At 38.0% G+C, this 10,060-nt stretch overlaps 1 protein-coding gene across 1 annotated transcript; it reads left to right on the plus strand.

Annotated features, from left to right (window-relative positions):
* Window positions 1–1,737: 1,737 nt before the first annotated feature.
* LOC102198882 (asialoglycoprotein receptor 1-like) lies at window positions 1,738–9,143 on the plus strand. Its single transcript, XM_005753909.2, has 11 exons — window positions 1,738–1,830; window positions 3,711–3,769; window positions 3,864–3,971; window positions 4,770–4,868; window positions 5,284–5,382; window positions 6,464–6,562; window positions 7,153–7,218; window positions 7,302–7,394; window positions 7,478–7,632; window positions 7,992–8,101; window positions 8,273–9,143. The coding sequence occupies exons 2-11, from the start codon at window positions 3,727–3,729 to the stop codon at window positions 8,427–8,429; spliced, it is 1,029 nt and encodes a 342-aa protein (XP_005753966.1). The 5' UTR covers window positions 1,738–1,830; window positions 3,711–3,726; the 3' UTR covers window positions 8,430–9,143.
* Window positions 9,144–10,060: the final 917 nt, after the last annotated feature.

Consider the following 10,060-nt stretch of genomic DNA (forward strand, 5'->3'; position numbering starts at 1 on the left):
CACTGTAGTGACCACTATGTGTGAAAGGGTTAAATATGATACAAAATGACCCCATTACACTGCCTGGCAAACACCTAGCAACAAGCTAAAATGGATCAGCTTCAGCATTTATTCATCCACAACACCTTATAAAAACGTGTCTTTGAAATTTTAAAGCAAACAGTACTTCAACATGGGCATGTCCCAGGGAAGCAAAACTATTAAAACCTGTTATTAAATCTTTAGTTTTTGATCCCAACCTTTTCCAAGGCTATTTGGTGGGAAAAGGTTTGCAAATTCACCACATCTGTCATGCCAGATGTTTAATTACCTCTTGTTTATCACAACTGTAACTCCAAAAAGTGGGGAAAGGGAAATGTGCATATCACTGTGACTATCAATGTTTTGTACATTAGTCATTAGCCCTGACAGAACACGATTTTTCCTGTAAAGGGTGAGTTTTAAAAAGTGCACAATCAGAGTTCACTCTGAGATGAAGGCATTTGTCAGGCTGCTGAGTCAGCTGACAGTTTCCCACCAGCATAGATGGATTATCTATGAGCAGCACTTTTGTTTGACTTTTGAAAAAAATACATTTTTGTTTTATATATGTAGACATTGAATAAGAAACTGCTTCAATGGACTGCTTCATCGTTAATGGTCGCAGGGACATAAGAACTGCGTATTTAAAAAAACAACCAAATCTGAAGGAAAGCTTTTTAAGTTTAAAAACTGAACTTTTCTCTGCAGATTAAACTACATTGCAAAAGTAAAAGTTACTCAAGCATGTTAGCGTCATTAATCAAGACTACCAACACTAAATCAATCTGTGTATGAGCAGATACGGCTGCCTCCAAACACAAACTTTCATAACCCTTCAATGTGAATTAGTGCAAAAAAAAAGACGATCTGCTCTACAATTGTCAGTTTTAGTCTTATGATTTCATGAATGCAACAAAACCTGGTATCACTGTATTGAACATGCAAAGTTAGAGTGTTTATAATCATAATGATCATAAATACAGTAAAAGATTTTAATTATTTTAGTTATTTTTTTGTGTGTGAAAGATTTAGGGGTGTTTGTGAACTTTAGTGTTCTGTTTTTTTTAGGGAAGCAAAACCTGCCTAGGTTTTGCTCCATTTTATAGCTGATTCAGAGCTGACTCAGAATGAACAGCATGTGCAACAGAGAGCTGATATTCATGACAGCATGGAGCCAGATTCACTTAAAATGATCATAAATATACTAAAAAAAACTGTAATTGTGTACAGCTATACAGATGCTGGTTTGTGAGATACAAATCTCACAGTGATGTTAACAAGCTCTTGTTTTTTCGTTTACTTATATTTCACACTGTGGGCCGCGTTACCTTCAGTTTAAAGCTCACTATATGATTTTGTGGCTGCATACAGATTTATTTGGTCAAAAATGTCTGATAAAAGTAGCCGACCCCTTCACACTTTGTGCTCAATGATGCTCCTGAAAGCCAGCATTAGGTCAAGCTCTGTGTTTGATGTGACTGAAGAGAGCAATTTTTTGTGTGAAAGGTAGAGCAGTGTGAACTTTAGTGTTCTGGTTGATTTAGGGAAGTAAAACTGACAATAGATTCCCTTTCTGGAAAACCCCCCAAAAATGTCTTACAAGTTGATTCACAGGAAAAAATAGCATGTGAAGCAGAGAGCTGATGTTATTGGTGGCACGGAGCCAGATTCACTTAAAAAAAAAAGATAACTGGGCATTCAAACTCAGTTCTGTATTTCATGGGTGGGACAGAGGAGACCATATATATTTTACCATCAGGGGAAACAGACGGCATATTCTTCTTCTCTGGTCAATCTACAGAAAAAGAGGTGAGAAACCCCTTCTATTTCTTATAATGTCCAAATTTTACCCTCACAGTATGACTATTTTCTATCCTTAAAGTAAAGGACAGAAAATATTAATATTTTTAACACACATTGTGTTAGAATTTGATTCTTTTTAGTTTTTTGTCTTTTCCCATGCAATTTTGTTTCTACTTAACTACATAATTATGAGATAAAATTTGTAAAATTTGCAAGGCTGCAATAAACACATTTAAATTCTCTCCAGAAGTTGATTCTGTTCATCTGGATGTAACGTTTTCAGTGGGAGAAACGTTTTGTCACTCATCCAAGTGGTTGTTGATCAATGGACATGACAATTTGCATAATTATGATTAAGGAACTGACCTCCCAGCCCATTGTTCCTTCAGTGGTGCTGGTTTTAGTCATTATGCAAATGTCTATAAGTAAGTAAGTAAAATGTATTTACATAGCACTTTTTAAAACAGGAAGTTATTTCAAAGTGCTTCACATGGTAATAAAAGCATATCAAATGAAACAATAAAACACTATAAAGAGGGTATAATAGCATAGCCAATAAAACAGTATACTACACATGAATATTACCTAATTGCCTGTCTAAACAGATGTGTTTTTAGCTGTTTTTTTTTTTTTAAAAGAAGCTACAGAGTTGATGGTGCGTAGGTAAAGGGGAGGTAAACTGTTCCACAAAATTGGAGCCAAGGTTTTAAAATCGTGATCCCTCCTGGTTTTCAAACGGGTCCATGGAAAGGTTGGAAGACCCCTATCAGTGGATCTAAGGATTTGGTTTGGAGAGTACGGTTGGAGAAGCTCAGTGACATAAGTGGGGGCCTCACCACGTAGAGACATGAATGTAAGAGTGAGGATTTTAAACTGATATCTATACTCAACCAGAAGCCAGTGCAAGGATTTTAACACAGAGAGAATTTATGACTGACTGATTTAGGAAAGCCTTAGACCAGGGGTGGGCAATCTCAGTCCACAAGGGCCGGTGTCCCTGCAGGTTTTAGATGTGTCCTCGAACTAACACAGCTGATTTAAATGGCTAAATTAGCTCCTCAACATGTCCTGAAGTTCTCCAGAGGCCTGGTAACGAACTAATCATGTGATTCAGGTGTGTTGACCCAAGGTGAGATCTAAAACCTGCAGGGACACCGGCCCTTGTGGACTGAGATTGCCCACCCCTGCCTTAGACAGACAAGAAAAGACTGTGTTACAGTATGAGAGGAGATGAGGACATGGACAAGCATCTCTAAGCATCTCCAATGAAGTAGGTAGGACATCAACTGGACTCACTGAGGGTTTCATTTGGGTCAGTATTTCTGATAGATCTTCTAGAGAAACTGGGTGAAAGGTTGGGGAAACCTGCAATCAGCTGAGACAGAAGTCACTTGGATGAGTGAGGAAACATTTCTCCCACTGAAAACGCTACGTCCAGATGAACAGAATCAACCTTTGGAGATTAACTTAAACTGGATGATTGAGCATGCACCAAGACACTTAAACTGCAGCCAAAGCAATTTCACACCCACTCTGTTCTTCTAAAGCCTCAATCTGTTTCGTTCTATAGCTGACTCTTCTTGGAAGCAGTATCATAGTCGTAATAACAAATGTATATAATACAGATTGTAATGTAGTTGATGCAACAGATAACTTCATACCATATTTAATGAAGTCATCCTGACTTTTATCTTCCACACCCTCAAAGTGGATTCAACCCTGACTCGTGTTTTTTTAACCAGTTTTTTCCTTTTTTTTCTTCCTTTTTTAAATTATATTTTCATATTATCATAATTAAAACTGAGCATGTTGCTGATAAAAATCAGCTGAATGTGGAAGTTGTTGGTTACTTACTCACTCAGTGTTTTCATGGTTTTATTATCCAGTAAAAACAGCAAGCAGATGACAACAATGGACCAATACCATTATGTGAAGGACCAGAATGGTAGTACGCTCTGGATCAGTGGTAACTACTTGTGTCTGAGTTGGTAATGTCTTTGTTTTGACTTCTGATTTATGAAATTATATTTGTCTGTCAGAGACTCCACCCACCCCCCGGTTGGCTGTCTCTAGGTTCAGACACTGGTTATTTCCTGCTGTGACAGCCGTGATCCTGTTGACTGTGATCATAATCCTGGGAGCTAGCAGTAAGTATGCATGTGTATTCTTGTTAATGCCATATGTGGGGACTACTGCTTTTGGGTCACTAGTAAGGCCCAACATTTGTGCCTAATGACAGAAAACACGGACCTCTGAAGCGCACTTCAGCATGCTGGTGCAAATAGTCACAACATGAAAAGTCCTGCAAGATTCAGACTCATTTTCCAAATCTAATAACACAATAATATACCATACGTTTGGTTTACAGCTGCTAGAAATGAAAAAACAGACCACTGTGACTGCACATAAAGCTAACAGAAATGTAGTCACAGTAAAACTTAGCTAAAGCTAACTCTCAGACTTTATCTTGTAGAAGACTTGAAGAAAAATTTGGTCCAACATGACAGCCAATAAGTGATGATCGTTAAAACTGTTTTCCACATTTGCAGTTTAGGGCTGCAATTATCAGTTATATTGTCATTTATTTTCATTCCACTTTATTGTGTTGTGTTATATTGAACACATTTACTTTATTTTATTTTATTTATTTATTATTTTTTGTATATTATTGTTGTGCATTTAGATTTTACTTGACATTTATATTTATAACTTTTCTTCATAGAGCAAAATTTAAAAAGCCCTTTACCTTTTTAGCACTTTGAGATTTTTTCCCTTAATATTAAAATTTTGTTTTCAGTAACAAAATTTTCCAGCATTTTGGGTGAGTACATGTTATGCTGTGTTATGTTATGTTGTGTTATGTTGTGTGTTATGTGTTATGTTAACATGTAATGTGCTACACACTATGTTAAATTTCTTTGTGTTTTTGTTGTCTGCTTGTTCAGACATAAAGGTGTCAAATCACCTGTGGTCTTTGGAGCAGAGACTTTCCAACCAGAAGGACGTCTTCCAGTCGTTGCATTCCTCAGTGTCTCAGGTTCAAGGTAACACACCTATTAGCTATGATAAATTATTACATATAAAAATAAAATATTATAATATAAAATATTAAAAGTAGGTTACCCTTCTGCTCTGATGGCCGCAGCCTTCATGATTCTGAGCACAGAGCCCACACAAATATTTGTTTTATGTTAAATGTTGGCAATAGTTTTCTGCGGAGCTGTGAGGCCCAGGGTTCACTTCATAGCAGTAAATACAAAAGACATCATTTGATGGTAGTAAATGTCTTAACCCTTTCATGCCCCTCTATCATGTTGATACAAAGGCATGGATTTTTCAGAATGTTCAATAAGTATTCCACTTTTAGAAGCATTTTCTGTCAGTTTTTATTTCACGGTTCAGACTTTGCAGGGTTGAACACAATGTTGTTTTTGTGTTTGTTTGTTTGTTTATGTTCAGAGGTAAACACGTCAAATCGTCTATCGTTTGTGGAGCAGAGAGTTTTCAACCTGATTGATGTCATCCAATTACTGAATGACTCACTGAAGCATATTCAAGGTAACAACATGTATGTATGTATGTATGATCAGAGCAAATTTGACTCCACATGAAAACATAACAATAATAAATGTGTGTTTTGTTTTTTAACACATTTCAGTCAAACAGAACATAATATTTTGTCTTCAGTAACAATAATTTACTTTTCAGATACGTATATCTTAGCTTATCTCAACTTGTGCTACAGACTATGTTACATTTAACTGTACTTTCTGTTGTCTGCTCATTCAGTCACAAAGACAGACACACACACACAGTGCTACAGTGAGCCACAAATTTAACCCAAAAAATGTCAGAAGTAGCAAAAATGATATAAATGATATAAATTAAAACTGTTCAATGAAATTTCCCATTTTGAAAGATTCATGTGTGGCTGTGTGGCAGGAAGGATGAAGGACCCAATTGCAGGACTCGTACACTGAATGTAAACTTAAAGCAGCAGCTTTATCCACTTGGAAAAATCCTCCATAAAATAACTTGAACATGAAAACTAAGAGCTAATAACTGAGAAACTAGTAACAGTAGGAAATGAGGAGCAAAGAACTAAGAATGATAGAAACCATAGAAACCAGAGAAACCAGAGAAACCAGAGAAACCAGAGAAACCAGAGAAACTTGCAGCACTTTGGGTGGTAGGACACAACAACAGACAGAGGGAAACACAGGGCTTAAATACACAGGGACCAACGAGGGAACATGAAACAGGAGGGAAACACAGCTGGGACTAATCTGAGATAATGAGATGGGAAGGAAGCAAAACTGAATGAACTGAATTTTTCAAAATAAAACAGGAAACATGAGACCTTCACAAACACTCAAACTTAACACTGTGACATGGAGACATGACTGACCAGCGGAACAGAGGGAACATGAAACACGGAGACAAAGTAACTAAATGTGGAACACGGGGAAGGCAACTAGAAACTAGGACCTAAAAGCAAAGGAGAGCCAAAAACATGAAAAACAATAAACCAAAGAATATAAGTTAAACCAGAATTACACAAACTGGTTCACAGACCAGATCTGTGAGGTTAAACTTAATGGGGGTTTTAAAATGTATTTTCTACTTTCTGCTTGTTCAGACACAGACACATCTAATCGTCTATTATCTGTGGAGCAGAGAGTTTCCAGCCTGACTGACGCCACCCAATTACTGAGCGACTCACTGCGGCATACTGAAGGTAACACACCTATTAGTTAAACTTCACATTAGTATTCCTTCATTTGCTGTGGAAAAAAAGGGAAAATAAAACAAAGGAAAAAAACAAAATTCAATGGTGAGTAACTGGACAACAGTTTTCAGGGGACAGGCGCCTCAAATTATGTAAAAGACTAAGTTGTGCAATTCATCCATCATAAGTTTAAGCTACTTTTTGTCATTATTTTAAAGAAGAACTTTCACCACTCTGGGCCTGTTATTTTTATTTATTTATTTATTTTTTACCAATGAGGATTTATCAATATGATTAATGTGCTCTTAATAACTCGCCTGGTTAAATAAAGAATATATTGACTTACTGTGTTATAAAACATTTATAATAACTTCTACTGGACCACCTTTTGGTACATAAAAACATACCATATTACAAAGAATATGGCAGTGGTGTATGTCAGCTGTAGATTGGTGTTTGGACATGAAGTTATAGAAGTTGGTTCTTCAATTTTTTCGTGGCTCCAGTTAATTTGCATCGTTTTACACGTCGCAATTTCAACTTTCATTCCAGTATCCATGCTGCTAAAGTGCTAACATGCTAAATGCTTTTGTTTACAGAAATAGCTAATGACCTTCATCAGCTAAAGCTTGCTGTTGGCAAAAACAAGGATCAGCTGACCTCAGGTCTGTCTGTATTACTGCACTTTCTTCTGCTGGTGATAACTTCATACGTCACTAACTGGTGTTTGTCCTGTGTGTGTGTTCAGTGACCAAGACCCTGAAGAAGTTGTCGGTCATCGACTCTCTCAGTAAGAGTGTTGCTGCCATCAAATGTACCATCAAACTCATCCTCAACAACAGTACGTTCACTCATATTTGGCCATATCAGGAAAATGCACATCTGCACACTGCCCACATCTGTGTATCTGTCTGTACCAATCAGGTTCAGATGCAGGAGACTGTTGTCCTGTGGGTTGGACTGGGTTTGAGTCCAGCTGTTACTTCTTCAGCAGTGAGTCTCAGTCCTGGAACGAGTCCAGAGACTGGTGTGAAACACAGCAAGCCCATTTGATCATTCTCCACACTGACAAGCAGTGGGTAAGACAGTTCGTGGTAGTTTTAAGTGCCTGAGTTAAAGAAATGCGGACTTCTGTTTAGGTTGGTGAAGATGGTTCACCTCTGATTAGAGAAGCATATTCAGCAGAAAAAGTTGAAGGGGACTCACATATTTAACCTTCTTGTAAAATACTATCACACGTTTCTTTATTGCTTTACTAAAAATCTACTCAACAGTTGCCCCAAAGCAAAAGTTAAGAAAAGTTAAGAACTACAAACTTTATTTACTATACACCCTTTGCTTTACACACACTCATGCTGCCCTGAGGATGAGACCTGCTGACCAAGCTATAAATCATCCTGAGTGATTTTCTTCAACAGCATTCTTTCTTTTTGTTTAGGACTTTGTGATCAATCAAACAATCCCTCAGTATTTCTGGGTCGGTTTGTCTGACTGGAGAACTGGGAGTTGGGAGTGGGTGGATCAGACACTGTACACTGTGGAGCCCAGGTCTGTCTCAGTCCACTCTTGTCTCAAAGCAAAACACGCACTAGTTTCAAAATGTTTTGGTTTTTATCAAGATTTGTTATATTACCTAATATATACTACCTACCTGTGTGTGTGTGCGTGCGCGCGTGTGTGTTTGTGTGTGTGTGCGTGTGTGTGTGTGTGTGTTTCAAGGCGGTGGAAACCTGGGCAGCCCGACAACTGGGCCCATCATGGTCATGGGCCTGGGAATGAAGACTGTGCTCACCTTCACAATGATGGACGCCTGAACGACCAGCACTGCTCCATCAAAGAACGCTTCATCTGTCAGAAAGACAACCTGAGAGTCTGAACACATCTGCAGGCCTGACTCCACCCACTTCAGATTATAAGGAACCTCTCCAATTAAAGCACTGGATAGAAAAACAATTAATAAATACAACATAGCCTATTTAGAAACGATCCACTTATCCAGTACAAACATACTTCAGACCACCTGTCTACCTGTCAACTGTCAAAATTCAATTTTTTGAATTTAAGAGGTCCAGTCTTAGAACATTTCCTCAAATTTCCAGACTATGATAAAGTTCCACATTATTGTCAGAGGGGAAACATTGGAGTTGTAGCCAGAATTCAGTTTATTTGCTTTTAGCTTCAAAATAATCCTAATACACTGAAAATCTAAATAAATGAAGATCAGACTCTTGCTCATGTTGACAAAAGCCACATAATGTACATAATGAAACATCCCAAGTGTTCTTTAGCAGACATGTAGCTGTGCATTCACTTTCACTGTGAACATGAAGAGATGTCAGGTGTACTTTGTTCCATACAGGCATCCAATGAATCCTCCTATTGATCTTTTATATTGTTTCTCTAAAACATAAATGACATTCATTGAATCTTGCGATCATGATATTTTGTAAATCACACCTCATTTGTTTATATTTTTCTAGTATGATGGGTAACAGGTGCAATTGATTGAAACGTGTCAGGGAGGAAAGTGCAAGATCTCTAAGATGTGTTGCAGTGAGAAGTCATGACATACAATAAAAATGAGAACAAATCTGTGTCTGTCACTGCTTCTTTATCTTTATTGCCACCGCCACTCAGAAAATATTTGAATGATTATCCGTGAAATCTTTTTCATTGTCTTTTTGTTGCTTCTGTTGAGCCATCGCTTCTTCAAAAAGTCAAAGTCAGCTTTATTGTCAAAGACCATATCTACAGATCATACACAGGAATTTAAAATTGCAATGCTCCCATGGCCCTCAGTATACACTCAAACAATATAAAGATGAAAATAAAATAAAATAAAAGTATACAAAACAATACAATACTGAACAATTATATAAACAGCAGTGTCCAACACAATCATAGCGATTGTGGCAAGTTTGTGCGAAAGTAGGCGTGGGACGGTCAGTGAAATAGCAATGGTGGTGGTTCAGAATTTTGTATGTCTGGGGGGTTCAGACTTGTAATGCAGAGGACTTTCTGGCTTTGCACTCCGTACTCACCTGGACCTCTGCCTTCCCCCAAGCAATCTCCACCTGCAAGCACGTAAGGCAGCTCAAGGAAATTACTCTTGGATTAACTCGCAACTCTCTTTTGGGTCCCACTGATTGTCCTCTCCTCTGTTTCAGTGCCCTTGCTAGCCATAGTTTCCCCCGACCAATCTCTGCACCCAGTCATCACAGTGAATTTGTCTTAATTTAACTACAGTCTTAGTCTCCTCTTCCTCAGACGTATAGTTTATGTTTCTTCTAAATAATAGTCTGAGTCTTCAGTTGCTAACAAGCGTTGTGAATAAAAATTCTTTTGGTGCACTGCACTTCAAGCCTCTGGTTTTGCATCTGCACTTGAGTCCATCCCATTTCCATGGGCCACTGTGCCGTTACAGATGTTCTGGACGGAGGGAAGAGAAGTACCCACGATCTTCTCCACTGCTTTCACTACCTGCTGCACTGGGTCCTGTATGGCTCC

The sequence above is a fragment of the Pundamilia nyererei genome, unplaced genomic scaffold (assembly GCF_000239375.1).
Source record: "Pundamilia nyererei isolate P.nyererei 1_Seehausen unplaced genomic scaffold, PunNye1.0 scaffold00477, whole genome shotgun sequence".
Classification (NCBI taxonomy): Eukaryota; Metazoa; Chordata; class Actinopteri; order Cichliformes; family Cichlidae; genus Pundamilia; species Pundamilia nyererei.